Source organism: Tetrao urogallus (genome assembly GCF_951394365.1).
Source record: "Tetrao urogallus genome assembly, chromosome: 1".
Taxonomy (NCBI): domain Eukaryota; kingdom Metazoa; phylum Chordata; class Aves; order Galliformes; family Phasianidae; genus Tetrao; species Tetrao urogallus.
This window is the reverse complement of record NC_136813.1, coordinates 131,207,146-131,227,574: the sequence shown is the minus strand read 5'-3', so window position 1 is coordinate 131,227,574 and position 20,429 is coordinate 131,207,146. Positions and strand designations below refer to the sequence as shown.

The 20,429-nt window shown below is 38.6% G+C and overlaps 1 protein-coding gene across 1 annotated transcript; it reads left to right on the top strand.

The window, feature by feature from the left end:
• Positions 1-7,691: 7,691 nt before the first annotated feature.
• Positions 7,692-11,121, top strand: MGST1 (microsomal glutathione S-transferase 1; the record flags this gene model as incomplete). Its single annotated transcript, XM_079541041.1, has 3 exons — positions 7,692-7,817; positions 9,043-9,137; positions 10,875-11,121. The coding sequence occupies 3 exons, from the start codon at positions 7,692-7,694 to the stop codon at positions 11,119-11,121; spliced, it is 468 nt and encodes a 155-aa protein (XP_079397167.1).
• Positions 11,122-20,429: the final 9,308 nt, after the last annotated feature.

The following is a 20,429-nucleotide window of genomic DNA, read 5'->3' as shown; positions in this document are numbered from 1 at the left end:
AATAAAATGAGGAACTGTAAAGACATTTTTAATGAAATAAGAGACATCTATTTTGGTGAAACTGTGATTTGTTATGTTGCCTCAGTTTCTGTGCATTCATTGTTTGAGTTTCCGAGTAGAGATCATCCTAACTGAATGTACTAGAAGAAACACATGGGATGTACATATCTGGTCTTGAGTCCTAACTCCAACCAAAAGGCTGCATATGCCAGAGAAGCCTTCACTGAGCTATAACCAGTAGGAAACATTCCTAACTGAAGAAAGATCACTATTTTTAAAGCAATTCCCCAGAGAAACTACAAGAGCTTCTCCAAAAGTAAAACCTCCCATGTTGGTATGTTGGCCCAGAATGTCAGAGATGGATGCTGGTGGTATGACAGTAGAGGTTGAACCTTCCCACCAGTATTCCATTGCATCTTGTTGCAGTGCAACAAATGGCAGCAAAGGGGCAGTCTGACAAAATGGCATCATGGAAGTGCATATGAAGAAAAGTTGTGTCATTTAATTTCTCCATGCAAAATAATGGCACTCACTGACATCCATCAACATTTGTTAAAATTTTATGGAGAACAAACACTGAAGGTGAGCACAGTGAGGTGGTGGATGGCGCATTTCAGCAGTGGCAACAGCAACAGTGTGTCACCTCCTCTGGTGCAGGTTTTTTGAAAGTGGCACGCAGGCTCTTGTTCATAGTTCATCTTGTTCCTAGTGAATAGTGAATAGTTCATCTTGTTCATCTTGTTCCTAGTGAAAATGCATAGTTAATGGTGGTGACTATGTTGAAAAACAGTGTTTTGTAGTTGAGAATTCATGCTATCAAATAGTGCCATTCAGCTGTTTGTAGGTGCTGTAGTCTCCACGGAAATAAACAGGAGGCATTACTTTTGGAGTAACATATATAGCAGTGTGAGATCTTCTGAAGCAGATGCATGTGAATCGCAGTGAAATTACATGAACGTCAACATTTGATATAGTGAAAGTGCTTTCTAATCAGAGGAGGTAGGTTTTCATGGACAAAAACTGACTGGTCCATTATACTAAGCATTTATGTTACGCTTTGGCATTAAACAGGTTTTGAGTTAAAATATGTACTATATCTCACTGTTCATGATTTGTTTTACTCTGTAAATCATCAGTTGTTATAAGGCATGAGGTATTAACTCCCCAGTTTTACAGAACAGCTACACAACTAATTTATGTTAGCAAGGGGCAAGAGGGTGAGCAGAAGCTTCAGGTGGGGTGAAAAAGTATTGTTGGTACATTCTTTACCAGTCCAATCATGATGAGTAAATGGAGCCACAGAAGGAGACAGGATGGAACAGGGTTGATCAATACATGCTTCTCCTTTGCCTTCCCTGCAGTCAAAAGAGAATGATTATATTTATCTGACCTCACTGGGAAGTATCTATTCCTTCTTGGAGGTTAAATGAAAAACGTGTATTCCTACTTTTATGCTGACCCAAAATTTGTGTCCTGATTCTACTGTCTCTGGCTATATGGATAGTTTTTCAAGTCAATGAGAAAACTGTCGTGAAAAAGTGTTTCTCACATGAATGAGGCTTGCAAGATCAAGCCCTTCATGATTGGTATAACCCTGGGCATTGGGCTGATACGGCATCACAGATTTAGAAGAGTAATCCTATTAGCATCAAAGGGAAAATTCACAAGTAAGGACTGTGAGAATGGGTCCCTCAGGAGCAACTGTAGCCATAGTTATGTATCTCACTTAGATCACAGCAGTTTTCAAATGTTGTACAGGCACTTTATGCTGCTACTGAACTTTTAAGAGAAAATACACCTTGAGCACAAGTTCACTTCTGTTGTACTGACGATAGCCCCAAATTTGCACTCTATTTAGACTCTTCTCCCCCCCACTCTTAAGCAGTTTGCAAGAAATACTGCCTTCTATTCTTGTTTATTTTCTTTTTTTTTTTCCCTTCCCTTAACCTGCCTTTAACCTCCCTTCTCCTCCCTTCCCCCTTCTATCTTCCCCTCTTCATTCCCTCCCCTCTTCATTCCCTTGCTTAAATTTCCAGAATCCATAAAACAGAAATGAGAAATCCAAAGAAAAGGGCGATTTTTTTGTAGAATTTCTGTCTGTGTTTCTGATTCTCTTTAAATCCTACCTATATCTATGGTCTTTCTCCTGGCATTCTGGCATTTCCAGGTCTAGGTCTTGATGAACAGTGTCCCCCTTGGGTCAACACTGGGACCAATACTCTTAATATCTTAATCAATGACATCAACAGTGGGATCGAATGCACCCTCTGCAAGTCTGCAGATGACACCAAGCTGTGTGATGTAGTGGACACACCTGAGGAACAAGATGCCATCCAGGAGGACCTAAACAGGCTTGAGCAGTGGGCCCAGAACTTAATGAGGCTCAACAAAGCCAAAAGGTCTTGCACCTCAGTTACAGCAACTTTTACTACCAATACAAGCTGGGGAATGAAAGGATTAAGCACAGCCCTGCAGAAAAGGACTTGGGGATACTGGTCTATGGCAAACTAGTAATGAGCCAGCAGTGTGCCCTGACAGCCCAGAAAGCCAACTGTATCCCGGGCTGCATCAAAAGATGCATGGCCAGCACGGTGAGGGAGGTGATCCTGCCCCTCTACTCTGCACTGGGGAGACTGCACTTGTAGTACTGTGTCCAGATGTGGAGTCCAGGAGAGACACAGACCTGTTGGAGTGCATCCAGAGGAGGGCCACAAAAATGATTCCAGTGATGGAACACCTCCCCTACAAGAAGAAGCTGAGAGAGCAGGAGCTGTTCAGCCTGGAGAAGAGAAAACTCAGGGGAGAACTGATAGTGGCATTTCAGTATCTAAAGGGGGGGCTGTAAAGAAGGAAGGGGATAGACTCTTTAGCAGGGTCTGTGGTGACAGAACAAGCATAAATGGTTTCAAACCAAAAGAAGGTAGGTTTAGGTTGTTGGATGGCCTTTAAAAGTACCTTCATACTCTAAGGATAAATCAATTACCAACTTTTCTGCACAAGTATAATAATGTGGATTTAATTTAAATCTGTTAACTTAGTAGGTTTACCTCCTTCAGACAAGGAGTACAGTATTAAACAGTAAAAAAAAAAAAAAAGATGAGGTAATACAAAATAATTATATTTTTATCATAATGACTAATTAGATCGTGTAATTGGGATATATAATATTAGGTGGCATACAAATATTTATTAAGATAAAATTTCTGCCTTGAATGAACAGTTATGAACTGCTGAAACATTTCCAGAATTTTTAGAAATTCATTCCCTGTGTGAAAAAAATCTGCAAAATTTCCACTCTCTCACCTACAGTATTTGCACTCACATGACTTGCTTTGTTGACTTCAAGTAAAATACAATTTGCTGTGTCACTGCTGGGAACAAAGGTTGTTCAACTCAACTCTTATAGTCAATTAAAAACAGTTTATGAGCTAAAGTCCTTGCACAACTGAATTTTGCTGTTTGATGGTTAATAAAACCAGACACAGTAGGTCTGAAAACAAAGGTGCTGAATGTGACATGAGGCACTGAAATAGCCTCAAATAATGTTGGATACGTGTATACAATATCAGTTTTTCAATAATGATGCAGCTTTAAAAGTTGTATTCCTTTCTACTTCATGCATAGCTTTAGGATTATTTTTGAAATCCTTATTGTGTACCTGAGTACATTTGTGTACATCTTTCTCAGCCTTGTTTATATAAGCTTAGTCACAAACACTGTTTCAGTTATGAAAAGCAGTGTCAAGGGAATACTGCCTTTTTCTTTGCAGAAGCAGAGGGAAGTTTGCACACCAGGTTTCCTCCTTTCATCGCACTTAACTGAGTTGGTTAGGAGAAGCTGATGCCCAGCACTGAAGTTCCTTTATTTTCAGTTCGGCATTGCAAAACAGCACGATGCTTGTTAACTGCAACAGCACTGGTGGTTTCACAACAAAAAGAACTTTGCCTTTGGTTAAAGTTCAGATCCATCATCTGAAAGTAAGGACTGAAAGTACTAAGATTTTAGGCACTTTAGTAGTTTTTCAAGTAAGCTTTGAGACCATTTGGGAGCTTGTGTCATCACTGAACATGGTGCATCATACACGGCACTGGTGAGGCCGCACCTCAAGTACTGTGCTGTTTGGGCCCCTCATGACAAGAAATTTGTGACCCTGGTGTGTGTCCAGAGAAGGGCAATGAAGCTGCAAAGTCTGGAGCACAAGTCTTACGGGGAGCAGCTGAGGGAACTGGGATTGTCCATCCTGGAGGAGGCTCAAGGGTGACCTTATCCCTCCCTACAACTCCCTGAAAGGAGCTTGTGGCATTATGGCAAGGTGTCAGCTGGGCTTTTCTCCCTGGTAACAGGACCAGAGGCGATGGCCTCAGGTTGCACCAGGGGAGGTTTAAGTTTGATATTAGGAGTAATTTCTTCTTAGAAAGAGTGGTGATGCATTGGAACAGGCTGCTCAGGGAAGTGGTGAGGTCACTATCCCTACAGGTGTTCAAGAAATGTGTAGATGTGATACTTAGAGATGTGGTTCGTGGGCAAGGTGGGGATGGGCTGACGGTTGGACTAGATGATCTTGGTGGTCTTTTCCAACCTCAGCAATTCTATTTCTAACGAAGCCTGCTTGGGCTGCTAACTTTGATTTCCCTCCAGGATTTTATAAGTCCTTATGCCTGTGAAGGTACAAACCAAAGTGCTTTTTGTGGTTTATTTGCTTTTTCCTGCCGTTGTCTTTCAGGCAATGCTGGCAAGGGTCAATCAGGCAAAGGGCCGCTGACGAACCAGCAGCCGGGTCTGCCGGGAAGTCGCAAGGACACCCCGGGGCCAGCCAGGCCTCTCTCAGCCCAACAACAGCCACAGTGACCCCTAACCACTTCCGCGAGCACACAACCCCCAGCCTCCCGCCGCGCCCGCCCGAGACCCGCCTCCGCGCCGAGGAGGCGAGGCAAGGCGGGGCCGGGCCCTGGGGCTGGGCGGAAACGCAGTGTCCGGCCGAGCGCGGCAGGCTCGTGGCGTTGTGTTCGTTCTGCGAAGGGACCCGGTGAGGTGCGTGGGTGCTGCGTGATGGCGGCTCCCGTTGCGGACTGGAGCGGAGTGGAAGGTTTCTGTGCCCTCCCCGAGGCTGTGCTCCGCGAAAGGCGGCGGGGTTTCCCCGGGCACTGCCTGGGGGGAGCGCTAGGAGCTGGCGGGGGGGGGGGGGGCGGCGACGAGAGGGAGGCCCGGTGTCTGGAGCTCGCTGCGAGGCCGCGCCGTGGGGAGCGGTGGCCGGGCCAGCGATATCCGCGGCTCTGCTCTGTGTCAGAGTGTTTTCTGACTCTCCGAATGTCCAAAAAGGCGCAGTTTCGCTTTGGCCTACAGTAACTTAAGCGTGCGTTGAGTTCACAGCTCGGATTTGATAGGGGAGCAGGAGGCCTCGTGACTTCAGCGTGGCTTTGAGCGTTTCCTTACGAGGTTTTGAAGGCGCTTCTGTGGATAAGTGGTTGCAGGTTATGGAAGGGGCGGGTGTAGTGCCAGAGCTCAGGGGTGCGGTGGGGGAGAACGGAGCGTGTGTTGTGAAGAAGCTGGACTTGCCGTGACACTTTGGAAAGTGGCGATACAACAAATGAACAGCAAAAGGCCACCGCGGCTGAACTTCGGCTCATAACAACCACATGGGGAACACACAGCCAGTCAGAACATGTGAAGTGAATGCCTAGCGAGGACCTGAATGTACTGAAATATCTTCCCCCTCCACTTTGAAGAGCCTGTGCATGGGATCTGGGCTTGTGTGTTTAGCAGACCCAAACTTCTGTTCACGCTACAGCGAGGTGCTGTATTTCCAGATAAGGCTGCTGGCAGCTTTAGTAGACTTATCCCTTTAAGTTTTATGCTGTTGTTGAATGTAGTGTGATTTTATTTTATTTTATTTTATTGCTTTTCTACTGGTGTTAAAACTATGAATTCTTTGTCTTCAGTTTTCCATTTTCATAGCGAAAGCAAGGCCTGGGCTTGAAGAAAATTAGATTATGCTAACCTTACTAGTCATAAAAATGGACAAGTGTGGTATAATTCGAGTGTGAATAATACTCTCATGAACAGCTTCTCATGACTTTCATAGTTCTTGAATATATTTTCAGTGTGGCTTTCAAATTAATTATGGAAAAATGCTCTGAAGCCATAGATTTACTTTCTTTGTTTTTCTTCTTTCTTTCTTTTTTTTTTTTTCTCCCCTATGAAATCACACATACTCCTTGCTGTGATACAAAGTTAGAAATGACAGTTTCTGTTCATTGCTGAGTAATATCTTTTTTGAGTTGCTGGATGTCCTCAGAGCTGCTGTACTGCAGTGTGAGTGGAAAGAATGGTGCTCCTTGTTCCATAACTGTGAGTCCCAGTTCTTGGCCCAGTGATCTAGCCATTGTTCTGGAAATGATAAAGGAGGGAGCAAAATTCCACTGTTGCAACCAGACCTATTCTGGAAAGGCTAGGTTTGTTTCACAGAGCAAGCTGCTGCTTATTTCTGTCCTGTCCTCTTCCCCACCAAGGAGATGTTCTGAACAAGAATCTTAACAGCTCTTAGCTGGTCCATTTTCCCTGGTTTGGTTGTAGCTGACAGTGACTCCTTGCTGGAGGCAAAATGAGAGATTGTTAGATCTGTACATTATATATACATATATATATATATATATATATATATATATTTGTGACTATTGTTGAGATATAATAGGAAATAATGAAGTTAATTGTGACAAAAAAAGTACATTTATTTTGGTCTTGAATGAAACAACTGGGGGCTAAGACATACTTGTTTTATGCAGTCCAACTCACTGAATGTGTGATGAGTTGGTGAGACTGAAGACTTACTCTGTGCAGTTCACAAATAAAATGTGCAAGTGGGCATGCTTTTTATTTTATACACATTCAGTCCTCAGAACTGTCTTTACGTTGTTGATAAAAGATACTACCTCCATTGGGTTGTGGGTTTGTTAGAGCCTCACTGAAAAGAACTTCCATTAGCTTTAAACCTCCCATGGTAAATGCATAAATAGTTCTGTTCTTTGTCGTTGCAACTTAATTTTTGCCTGTGAATCCTACTAAAAACAACTTTTAAGAACTGGATCTCAAAGGAAAAGTATGTATGTTTATCTCAGTTTGATCATAAGTTATTACTGGGTGGGAAGACAGCTATTAGTTTGAAAACTGAAGTGCAGTTATAATTGTGTCATTTTGCAAAAAAAAAAAAAAAAAAAGGTAGGCAATACTAATTTTCTTCTTTAAGCACTATAATATATATATTGTGTCATCCCGCTCTTTGTATCCTGATAATTGCTTAGGGAAATTCATTAGTTTAGATGATGGTCTGTAGCTGGTTGTGTTATTTGAGAAGTATTCTAGTTCGACTACATTTTGTATTGTACTAAAAAGTTTTGTTATCAAAATTGACAGTTTAATAAGCAATGTAGCAGAAGAGAAAAATAAAATGGTAATATAGTTTACCATCTTAAGGTATTAGATCATGTCTTTCTGGAAGTAAATTGAGGAAAAATAAACTTGTTTGAAACGACTTTCTTTAGGGAGCCAAAGTTGTGTTGTCATTGCAGTGTAGTGATGCTAAAAAAAACACCCCACCAAATCCGTTCTGTCAGTCCTGTTGTCAGAACTTTAGGTTGCTCTAATGTCAGTCTAACTTCAGTATTTTTCAAAGGTCATCAGTGAGAAGTGGAGAAATGGCTAAATCGACCCAGCTAATTGACAATGAAGTCTTCCGTGCTTATGCTACCTATGCAGCTATTGTTCTTGTAAAAATGATGCTTATGAGCCTTGTAACTGCATACTTCAGAATTACAAGAAAGGTAAGAAATTGGGAATACTGTCTGTTAGGAGACTGTGTCCAGCAGCTGCATTTGACTTATTCTACCCTTCTAAATCATCTCTATTCTTTTTTAAATAAAACTTCTCAGAACTGTGTTTTCCACTGTCTTGTGTATAATGCTGGTGTCCAGGATATCCAGTTTGTAAAGCAAATAAAGTGTGATATGAAACCATGTTGTGAATAACGATCCAATAGGGTCCAAAAGGGCATATGGGTTACATATGGGTTTTATGCAACTATGACCCTTTCATCCAGTAATTCTAAAGCTTTTTACATTCCCTCATTGTTTTAGCCTTCCCATTTCATGTAGGCCGAAAACAAAAAAAAAAAAAAGAGAGAGGCAGGTTAAAAGTTTACATGGATTGATGACTAAGCTAGATAAGCATATGAAAAATACAGTGAAGTTTAAAAGTAATGCAGAAGCTGCATCTGGTTTAGGAGAGGGTGCACATGAAAAGCGTTGTGTAGTTTGCCTTGTTCTTGGTCATTGCTAGGTATCTCTTACAGGCTATTGTTGGAAACACTTGATCATGAGCTGAAAGAGCTTTGGATTTGCCCTATGTGATTATTCTTAGCAGATCAGCTTCTGCAAGACAGCACGTCAAAGAGTCTAATGCAGTCCTTTTGTGTTCAAATACAGCTTTTTATTCTTGCTGGGTGAAAGACAAAACAGTTGAATTATGCTGTTGTTCAGGATGTTACTCAGTGCCTTTGAGGTCCTATCAGAACAGCGTTTGAGCTACTGCTGATTTCAGATAGCTCTCTAGGTCTTCAGCACAGCCTAATATTGAGTCTAGTAGACCACACAGAACTGTATTTTGTTCAAAATCGAATGCAGATTTCAGATAATTGGTCAAGAGTTGTGAGAAGGAGACTTAGATGGTAGTTCTTACCTTCCAGGTTCCGATATTCCTTCAGCCCGCTGGCATTCCTTCAATCATCTGCCATATCCATACATATTCTAAGAAGGCATCATCCAAATGCCTAAATTACATTTATTAGTCAGTATGCAAGCTACACTTGGGCTAGGTTCAAGAAATCAGTAATCCATTCAATGATGTATTGTCCTCTGTGCATTTAAATGCAGGTCAGTTATGTGGGGTTATAGAGGCATTGGTAGAAAGGGTGACCTTTCTATCAAGTTGCCTTGACTAGTAGAAGCATCCTTGCATTTAATGTCACTTGTGTGTTTTTATTTGAAACAGGCATTTGCCAACCCAGAAGATACAGCATCATTTGGTAAAGGTGATAGTGCTAAAAAATTCCTGCGGACTGATGCAGATGTTGAACGTGTACGCAGGTAATGCATGGAAGTATTTAAAAAATTATATTAAGTGGCAGAATAGTACTAAAACAAGGAATTAATTTCATCATGTTCTCTTTGGCAAGCCTGTGTGTGTTCTCTGTTGCAATATGTAGTAATTTTTTACACTAATTTGTTAAGGTGAACAAACTATTCCACATTCAAATGGTCAGCAATCATACTAAAAGTAAGAATTCATTATGTTGCTATAATAGCTCATTGTTGAATGATATCCTGAGTGCAGGGGAAAAGCAGTGAGGAGATGTAAAACATGATTGTACATTGATTTAATATGGATCAGTATATATTCAGTATAAATCAGTTTTCTATATAATCTGAGCATGAGTTGCAATAGTTACATCTTTTATTAAAGTATAAGGGAAATAACGGGGAAAAGGAGTGAAATTATATTAAAGTTGTGGAACTCCAGAGTTGTAATGAGGGCATAATCTGGCAAATGGTACTGTGTGGGAGTCGAAACCTATGTTCTTTTTGCTGGATTGAATTGGGATTACTCACTGATGTATCAGCTGTATAGGAAAGTTGACCAGCCTTCTGGAAGAACGCTAATAATAGTATGGCAGTGTGCAACCTGTGGTGTAAGCGTTTTGTTTTGCCAGATTTGTGGCAGAGTGTAAAGTGTAGTTCAGTGAGCTAAATTTTACAGTGTATTTAATTCTATTTAGCTATTGGCAAAAATATTCTGTTACCAAGATTGTAACTTTAGATATAGTGCTTGATATACTTGTGTTAACAAGGGAAGCTTTTATATTAATACTTATTGTTATTCCTTAATGAAGCTTTTAGTTTGTTCTCTGTATTCAAGTTTTTACACCAAAAACTTGAATGTTTGAATGTGAATGAGCTGTTCTCATTAAAATCACCATTTAAGAAGATCTAGAAGACAAGGATCAACTCTGATTTCAGAATGTTGCACCTTGCAGGTGTAGTTCTGTGAAGGATAATATATTTCTGTATGGCTCTTTTGGATTAAAGTCTGAGAAAGAAGAATCTCATCTCAGTATGCAGTAAAGATGTTCTGAGCTTTCCTTATATCCCCCCTCTATTGCTTGAGGAATTGTTAGTTATTTTATTTGCTAGTTGTTAAATGAAAATAGGCATTTTTTGTTATCAGTAATCTTTTCCTATTTGTAAATTTTAAGAAGGCATCTAAGTCAATATTAGTTTTAAGACCAGGTGCCCCTTTGACTCAAATTGTTTTGTTAGGGAAGTGACACTCACCGAAGTCTCCGTTGCACAGACTGGAGTTCTACTGGAGACTCAAAAGCTTTTGCTGCTGTGTTTCAGTTGCCAATGAAGTCCAGTAGTTGCGGTCACAATCAACTGGTTAATTGATGTTTGGTTGTAGGAGGCTGCAAGAAAATTCCCGCTGTCATAATCTTTCTTTTGATGCATTCTTGCACACCAAGTTGCACTCATATACCTCATGTAAGTCCATAATGTTACTAAGATTCTAGAGAAAAATGGAGACCTTACAGACAGAGGATCAGAAGTGTAAAAATGTGGAGTGCAGCACTAGAGACCAGAGCAATGTCAGGTGAACACGTTGAAACTGTTTCAGTGTCTGCATCAAGTTCCAACTGTAGAGAAAGCCAGCAGCAGTGTTAGGGCCTTAACAGTAGAACACTTTGAAGATGCTGAAAAGCAAAGGCTCTTGAAGTGATTTATTCAACAAAATGTAACACTATGAAACAATTTTGCTTCTTTCTCCAGAGGCCACCTGAATGACCTTGAAAACATTGTCCCATTTTTTGGCATTGGACTGCTGTATGCTCTTTGTGGCCCTGATCTGTCCACGGCCTTGCTGCATTTTAGGATCTTCGCAGGGGCAAGGATCCTTCACACTTTCGCATACTTGATCCCTCTTCCCCAGCCTAGCAGAGGTTTGTCTTGGGCAGTTGGGTATGCAGTTACCTTCTCAATGGCATACAAAGTGCTGAGTAAAGCATTGTACCTGTAGCTGAATCACAGCTTCTGTACATCACTTGACATTCCACACAAAGTTTCCAGTGGTTAGTGTTTAGAATGAGTTGTCACAAGTTTTACAGAGTGACTGGAATTCATTTTTCAGCAGAGGTTTCTCATTCCTGTTTAGAAATATTTCTTCTTGGAGAAAAAAAAAAATAAATCCCTTTTCCTGTATTCCCTATTCATGGACTGCACTGCCAAAATATTAGATTGAATGTTCTGTTTGCTATTTGTCAAGTGCTTATGATTCTAAACATACGATGATGTTGTATTGATAGCATGTGTGGTAATTTTCTACAGATGCACTATTTTTGGCTGTAGCTCTGAAGTCTAAATCAATAAAGACAAGATGAAAAAAAATGTGTTTGAATTTTTGTTTTCATTTTGACACTTCTAACTGCAGCCGGCAAATAGAATGTCACTATGTATCAGAAAGAGATTTCCAATCATACAGTTCTTTGAAGAATGCTTACCTTAATAATAAGATGTAGCCAGTAATACTAGGCTTGTTGTAAAAAATCTTTGATGGAATTGTTGTTTTTGTGTAATCCACTTTGGGATTAAAAAATGCAAACCGTTATAGCTCCATTTCACTCAGATGAATAGATTAAAGAAAAAAAAAGATATTTGGGTTAAACTCCGTTTAGTGACAGTGATGAAATTTTGAAGTAATTATTTTTGTGGAAGTTAGGCCATACCTAGGTTTTGTACTGCATGAAGCAAATCCTTTGTAGAAGATCTTTCTTTCATTTTTGAATAAATTCATTGTAAAATGAGTGACACTTACAAATATCAAGTATTTCAGAAGTGAATATATAATTAGTTTGTATGTCATACAGTCATAAATATGTCCCTGATAGGAAATTTGCTCTTTGCTTATATCTTTCTATGATGTGTTAGTTTGAAGTATTTCCTTTAAAGGACTCTTCCTGGTCTTGTTCGCTTCTTCATGTAAGTATGGCTTAAACGATAGCACAAAATTGCAGGGAAAGAAAATAACTAGAAAAGACTTTATATCTAGTGTGCTGGTTATTGATAAGTTTTAAATAGAAGAATGGAATGTTAATACCAGCTATCTTGGGTAGTATGATTTTAACAATGTCACATTTCTCATCAGCCCTTTTTATTTTAAGGAGAGCTGGTAGTGGCAAGACAAGGGACCAGACAGTGAGGTGGTGGGTGGTGCTTTTCAGTAGTGGTGATGGGAACAGTGGGTCAACTACACTGGTGCAAACTTGTGTGAAGAATAGCATTCAGGTTCTTGTTCATTCCCAATGAAAAATGCATAGCTAAAGGTGGTCATTAAGTTGAAAAATAGGGTGTTATAGCTGAGAATTTCCTTTAACAAATAGTTGTGCTTTTTGTAGCTGTTGTAGTTCCCATGGAAATAAATAGGAGGCATTACTTTCAGAGCAACCTACGTAACATATTTCCACATTGCTGGCAGTCAGAGATTCATTGAATCTGCTAAGGCAGATCTCACAGATTGAGCGTGTACCCCACCCAGATTCACAGATGGTGTTTGTGGGAGCAAAGGAAAATAAAATATAAGTTTGAAATAAATGCAAGAAAAACACAGAATAATATTGAATTACTCTAGGTATTTCTAAGGGTTTCTGTTTATCTTTCTTTCATTTGCTTCCATTTGCTCACTGTTAACAAAGCACTGAGCATACACTCACTGTGCTGAACATGGACTGCTTCATTTTTAGAAGTATGAACATGTGAGCAACTCCTTGGTACAGATTTCAGCTCTGTGAGTGAATGCTTATGTGTTTTTTAAATGAAATTATTGCCTTTTGGTTGTGTCTGCAGATAGATGTGCTGTAACCACTTGCTGAGAGGGTTGGTGACTGTCAAAGAGCTCTGAGATAGGACTTGCCATCTGAGCATGGCTTCATGTCCTGTAATAACAAAACAGATGTTTAAAACTATAAATGATACATAGGATGTTTCCTTGAATTTCTGGAATAAAGTCTCTGTCTGAGCTACACTGCCTTCAGGGTGCTTGCTTCACGAAGGTGGTCTGGTGCTTTTGAAATTGTGTATCATCAAAATAAAGGAAAAGAAAAGCTTAGGCTTGTAAATCACTTTGGAGTTTTGAAAAATATTATAGTCATCAGAAATCTGCATTGCTCTGTGCTTAGCAATGTTTCTTCCTAGTTATTTGCAGAAGCTAATTCCGTCTAGATTTTTGATGAACATTGCTTGTAATGCATATCCTTTCTAAAAGCAAAAGATAAAGACTTAAAGAATAGCCTTTACAAAGTAATTAGAATATTGGCTGTTATTAATCAAACTGTTTTTTTTTTTAACATATTTTTCATTCCAAAGCTGAAGTTTAAGAAAAACCTTTCTCTTTTCCATTGCTGTACAAACCTTGTCCTCTCATCTGAGATCACAGAGCACATCAAATGCTCTGTGAAAAGTTGTATTGACAAACATTAAAATACTCATGATTAAATAGCTCCAGCTGATAGATACTTAGAAAAATGTATATTTGTGATTCACTTTAAGTGAAACAAAGTGGTTTTAATTAAATACTGATTTTAGAACTTCCCAAACTTGTTTAGTAACTCTTGCTCAGATATTTTTGGAAACTAAAATAGATCATTACCTCCTTCAGCCTGACCTCTAGTGGAAAATATGCCATGGAATGGCTGCCCTTGGTCCGAGGTTAGTTTTAATTACAGCATGTCTTCCAGAATGGTGTGTGATCTTTAGTCAGAAACATTAGGAAACAGGCATCGATCCACTTCTTTCTTTGACTTGCTTCTCTCTGAAATACAGATACACACAAAATTTAGTCTTTAAAACCAGGATTTATTTATTTATTTTAATCAAGGCAGTTATAAAATTATTGTGATGTGAGGAAGAACATGAAATATCTTACACAGGTGCTTTCCTCCTACAAAGCATCCTGCTCTTTTTTGCTGTTCGCTCTTGGAAAAGTAAAAATAAAGCAAAAAGAATTTAGAGCCTCTTTCCACAAAAATACTACTATTTTAAAAGTAGGTATGAAAAATGTGAATTATAACATTAGTTTTTTTCTGTACGTTATTACTATTTAATCAGGCTTAGGAAAGTATATTATGGTGAAAAAGCACACAGAAGACTGTATTCTGCACAAATACATGCAATGTATGAACTAACTGTGATCCTATGTCATAAATTCTAATAGCATTGTGAGGTAGGGCATCACTTGCTGGCCTGGAGAGAAACTTACTGAAGTGCATGCTTATAAAAGAGTGGAGTGGAAAATGACATATCTGGCACACTTTTCTTCAAAGCCTACTGAGGTATATGCTATATGGATGGGGGAATGGTGGCTGACTTGTATTAAGTAGTCAGCCTCCACGTCTTGACATGGTATTTCCAAATTTTGACCTGTGTGCCAGGTGGCTGCTTCCTTTGCCATGGAAACGCATTTGAGAGTCATTTTTTTTTGTACATTAAAGGATGTTATTTTAGCAATGGCCACATAACCTCTGGAACAAAATGCTTTCATCTCTAGTTCTTTGCTGGTGGATCCCAGTCGTATCACCACTGACAGTTAGCATCTTTCTTTTATTCTACATCTTGTTCTTGTGGACTTTTGAGAGTGGATAAGAAGAGGGAGTTCCAAGTAGCCTGCCTGTCTTTAAAAAAAAAAAAAAAAAAATAGAAGAAGAAGAAAAAAAAAGAGGAGTGTTTGCCTCATGGGTACTACTTGTCCAGTGAGGAGAATAAATTTAGAAGGTAGTGGCAGTCCTGTAGAAACAATGAGGAGAAAAAGAAAGTGATAGGAGAGGGATATTTTTATGATAGCTCAGTGCAGCATGAAGTAGCAGACTCAGTGTAGCCTACTAACTGAAGATAAATAGGATAGGTGTTTTCAGAGAGGTAAGCAGCATTCTGCTTCTTCAGTTCTATTTTATAGGCTTATTGTCTCAAGTTAAAATAAATTCACGATTAAGGATGTTTTTCCTTGTACATCTAGTCATTGTATATGGCTGCAAAGAGGATTGTTAATACCATAAATCAGAATGGATATGACCCATTGGCTAGGTAAACTCAGTAGCTAGTTCTGTTCAACCAGCTGCCTCTTAAGGAGCCTGTGTGGCATGCAGACCACATTTAGGAGATAGGAGTTGACAGTTAATTACAAATAATAACTTATAATACTGTCCTTATATTAATGGCACTCCTACAGCATTGGCAAAGATAATTTCTTATTTTTTTTTCTCATGGAAATTCACATATGATGTGTGCTTGATAATTTATCTTGTTTCCCTTTTGACTGTCACACATTCATGGAAAATCGGGAAAGTCCTTCAAAGCAAGGGTGCATTTTTCTAGGAGATGAACAAAAAGAGTTCAGCTCTGTAGGTTGCTCCATGTTCCTTGAAAGAATTTCTGTGCTTCATATCTGTAACCCTCAATTTAGAGAGGAACTGTAGGGACCAGTATAAGTGGAATTGTCACAGAAGCGCTCAAGGTAGGTTAAACTTATTACTCTTCAGGTACCTAGTAGACCTCTATATCATTGTTATAAAGCTAGAAGTTCATCTGCTTCATCTTTTGATAGAAAGTGACACCTCAGCTTTCTGTAACTAGTTTGCAGTTGTATTTTAATGTGCATGTCTGCAGCCATACAACACAAAGTTGCTTACCATGCATCTTTCACAAGAAAGTAATTGTGGTCCAACTCAGAAGCTGTATTTTTGACAAGGAGCAGCTGTCCAGCATGACACAGAAGAGGCCGGTGTAGAAAGTTGCACCTCATCACCACCAGTGTCCTTAGTTTGTAGCAAAATATGCGTACTTTTAATGCCTAAGGCATACTGATATTTGGCAGATTGTTTTATTATGGGTTTTAAGTAAGTTCATTGTTCTCAATTCAGACATCTGTTTCACTGTGGAAGGCCCAGCTATAAACTGTTCTCTTTTTTTCTTTTTTTTCATCCCAGCTGTTATCTCAAGGGAATATCCTACTTCTATAATATGTGTACTCTTCACGTGAATGTCTCTTCTGTATGCTTAAAGGGTGTTTTTGTAAGAAAGATCTAGTTTGTTACAAATTCGGGTGATCTTTTATGCTAATGTTAACTGGGACTCTGCAGCTAGTGCTACTTAGCTCTACTGTTTTCTTTCCAGCAGCTTGGAGTTTGCTGTTCATCTCATCTTGTCTGTTTGGGAAGAGTTTAGTACTACTGACCTGCCTTGCTAGCTGACAGATGGCTTATTTCACTAATGTTCCATGAGCACTTCATGATGATTGTGATAAAATGTTCACTTTTAGAACTGGATCTCATTGTTTGCTCATTTGGTGAGCTTTTGGAAATTCTGTTAAACTGGAATTTAGTTTTAGTTTCTGTTAATGGTCAGCCCTTTAGTGCAGTTTGATATACCTGTAGACTTTCAAGGTAAATGAAATTAGTTTTCCTGGTCTTAATTTTTCATGAGATTGTTCTGCTCGTGAAAGACTGAGTGCAGCTTCTTTCTTTCTGTCTGGAATTCTGTGACAGAGATGTTTCTTTAAGACCTTTTCATTTATAATTAGTTCATTTTGAGTAATTTGGTTTTCTTAAAACAAATTAAACTTACTTAAATAAGCGATTCTTAGCTCTCCTGTTTTGCTTCGTCTTTCTAGCTTGCCAAGGTGGAGTTTAGTGCTAAGTATATAGCCATTATTAAGTTTTTGTATGTTAGAAAATAATAGAATGGTCAGGGCTTATAATTAGTATTTCATTTCAGTGTTCTCTTAATCCTTTCTTCATTGCTGATAAGAAACAAACTATTCTCTGAGATCCGTAGTCATGGCATTAGGTTTTTCCTCCTGCTATTGCTTAATTTCATGCATGTTACCACTAGATGTCCCTCTTTGGCTTTTTTATTAGGATTCTGATCTGGGCTTGTAAAGAATAAAGTAGCTGTGTTCTACAACTCTGGCAGGTTGAGTTGTAGGGGAAAAATATTTTGCTAGCTTTAAAGAACTATTAAGGCTAACTACTATCTCTTTTTACTAAAAAGCCTTTATGGGGAAAGTGACCTTTGTGAAAACTCTATATTTAAACTATGGCTGAAGCATTACACTGTTTTGTTTTGTTTTACTTTTTCAATTAATATGCTGCCAAATGACTGCAATGTTTAAATTCTTCTATTGAGGTTTCTACGGAGCTGTGCAATTTAACTTTTATTTGCCTGCTATTGGTTTCCTTAAGTAAATACATGTTATGATTTGTATTTAGAATTTAGCAGCAAGGTAATCTGAGAAAGGCTGAGACTGTTAAAAAAACTTAACATAAGTAAAGGAGCAGAAACAAAACTCAGAAGGTATGTACATAGAGCTGACAGAACCCTGTTACCTGTTCTGCCACAATATCCAATAAAGGACACACACAATGCAAATAGTTTTATTGAAAGCATCTCAATAGTTACAGAATTCAGCTTTGAATTGAAAGGTGCTATAACAAAATGTTGCTTTTATTTATACAAAACTGGGATGCCCTCTAAAGTAACGTCTACACAGCAGATTTACTTGTCACACCAAATGCCAGGGAAGTGGTGGGGGGCATTTTTGAGTGATCAACTTGGCACAGAGGTGGAGTACAGTGTCAGCATAATGAATGGGACCTTGCTTGGCGGATGTAAAATATTTTAAATGAGTTTTTATTTAATGGATTTGAACTTTTCATGCCCAATTACCTTTTTTTTTTTTTTTTTTTTTTTTTCTGAAAGAGAACAATAATAATAAAGTGCAAAGGTTCAATTTCATTCTAGAAATGGGGAAATATGCTTGGAAAGCTGTCAAAAGGCACAGTCAGATCTCAGGAGTATGGAGCAAGTTAGATAATACTCTGCAGCAGATGTCCATCACCTACTTTTGTAGCTTTTTAAATCCTTGTGAATGGTAATGTGACAAATTGGAATGAGTCATACACAAAGATGGATGACAATTGTTAGGTGAGTTGGTTAGGATTAGACAAAGTATGTCCTTGCAAGGTGGTTTATATGATTTTCTTAATTTGTTCAATTAAGTCTTATGTATGCAAGAGTTACAGAGAAACCTGCAAGATGAGGTTAGTGGGATTTAAGGAAACCACTCCTGCATACACAGAAGTGAATCCTTCCGACAAAAAGCTTAAACCGTCCTGTAGCTGGAATGTAAGGAGCATGAAGAAAAGCAGCAAACCCTGTTAAATCAGATGGGTCTTTGAATTAATAGCCTGTTTTCAGTGAACTTCTATTGTAGGAGTTTTTAACTCTAGGCATGTGTGCATCTAGAAAGAGAAGCTTAGCCCAAATGCATTGACCTCTGCTAAATAAAAATATACTTTTATGAGTGAATGTAATGAGTAAGCACACATCTGTATGTTACTTCTAAATTCTCATCACCATGATATCTGGGTAACAACATATTGGCTACAGAACTGATTCAGAGACCAGTGATTCAATGAAAAGATTCCCACTGATTTTCACAGGCTTTTTGCCTCGACAAGTAGTCTCAATCATATTCCCTTCATTTAATGAAGTATATGCACTGTGTCTGTATTAGAGTATTTATGAGTATTTAGAGTATGTGTGAGTCTGTACTAGAATATTTACTGCAAGCAATAGATAAAATATTGTATTGCAAAATATCAGGAAAAAAACAAAAACAAACCAAAACTGTCAGTTGCCACCTTACTTCACGTTTAACTCCGCTATAACTACCTCTAGAAGTGGCTGGTCCATTGTTTACTTATTCTTGATCCCAGCAAGAGCTGTATTGATGGTTGGCCTTTGACTTGGCGTTACTGATGGCTCATATGGTGCAATCCTCAGCAGGGAACATAAGAGAGCACCACTTTAAAATGGATCCTGCTGGCCATGTGGCGCTGTTTTGTTCTGAACAGTGCTAAAAGGGGACACTGTCAACTTGAAATCTAGTCAATTAAAAACAAACAGGCTAATATGAGTTTCATGTCCTCGAGTCCTTTTGCCATTTTCTGGGGATTTGCAATCAAGAGGAGCCTTTTTTAAGTGTATTTTTCTCATTCATTGTTTGCCATTTAATTTTTTTTTTAATTTTTTTCCCTCATATGTGCGCATGTATGTTTGTGTGTAAAAGTATAAACCATGCTAAAAGAAGTACTTGCTACTTCACTGGCATGGAAATAAATGAGTAAATATGAATAAGTACAAAGAACAAAAAGTAAATAATCTACATTTTCTTTGTGTATTTCACAAAGTAAGAATAGGAGTTATTTTTTCTTTAAACTTTCAGTTACTAATATTTTGTGGGTTTTTTTTTCCCTGAAAATTTTCATGCTTGGCAGCATGGAATAGATAAACTGAGTGAGATTTTTTAGCAACCAAAAAAATAGTCATTTAAAAAATTGAATAGAATTGTAAGATCTGAATAAACATTTTAAAAACCCTTTCTGAAACAAATTGAACAACAAAAAAATCAATACATAGTATTTCTCTGAATAGAGGAATCAAGATGTTATTTTGTAAAACATTACAATTATTTTTACAACAGACACAATAGATATTCTATACATTTAGCTGTCCTTATTTAAACTTATCTGTCATCTAGAACCACCCCATATGAACAGTTCTGTCTTAGTTCTAACTTACTTCTAACTTCTACGCAGCTGCTTAAAATTGAAGTCTGGAGTAGCTCAGAAAGGTCTGTGTTCAGTCAGACAATGGGTTGGGTGCTGCAGAATGCTATGGAGACCAGGGAGGGTTCATCGTTAGGGGCACCTAGGATCAAGGATTGCAGCGTGGATTGATGGCATTCAGCACTTTATTGTGAGCACGGTGGTCAGGTCAGATATGGGATACTTAAATACCTTCAGGATGTTTTCTACCCAGAACTCTAGGTGACACCTAGAGATCTACCCAAGTACCTTTCATAAATGCGACAGAACTGGTGGACAACAGATTTGACATTAACTGAAAATCAGTGACTGACTGACGAAATTGAGATCGCAATGCTAGTCTCAGTCATATAATAAGAGATCCATCACACAACTGAAATAGTTTCTCAGGTGTTAGTATAACTATTGCTTCTCTTTAAACTGAGGTATAAACTTTCTCCCTCATCTGTTTAGAAGTATTGAAGTGAGACTAGCAAACATATTGGAGAGTGATGTGAGGTTATCATATTCTCCAAAGTCTCTGTGCTGTCAGTGAACTTGGTGTGGGCAACAGAGGGTCCATTGCAGCTCTGGCAGAACTAGTTGATGGAGTGTTTAATGATGCAATGCTTTTTTTAGTAATGTGTCTCATTCGGACACCACAGCACATCCTGTTTGTATTTTATCTTCT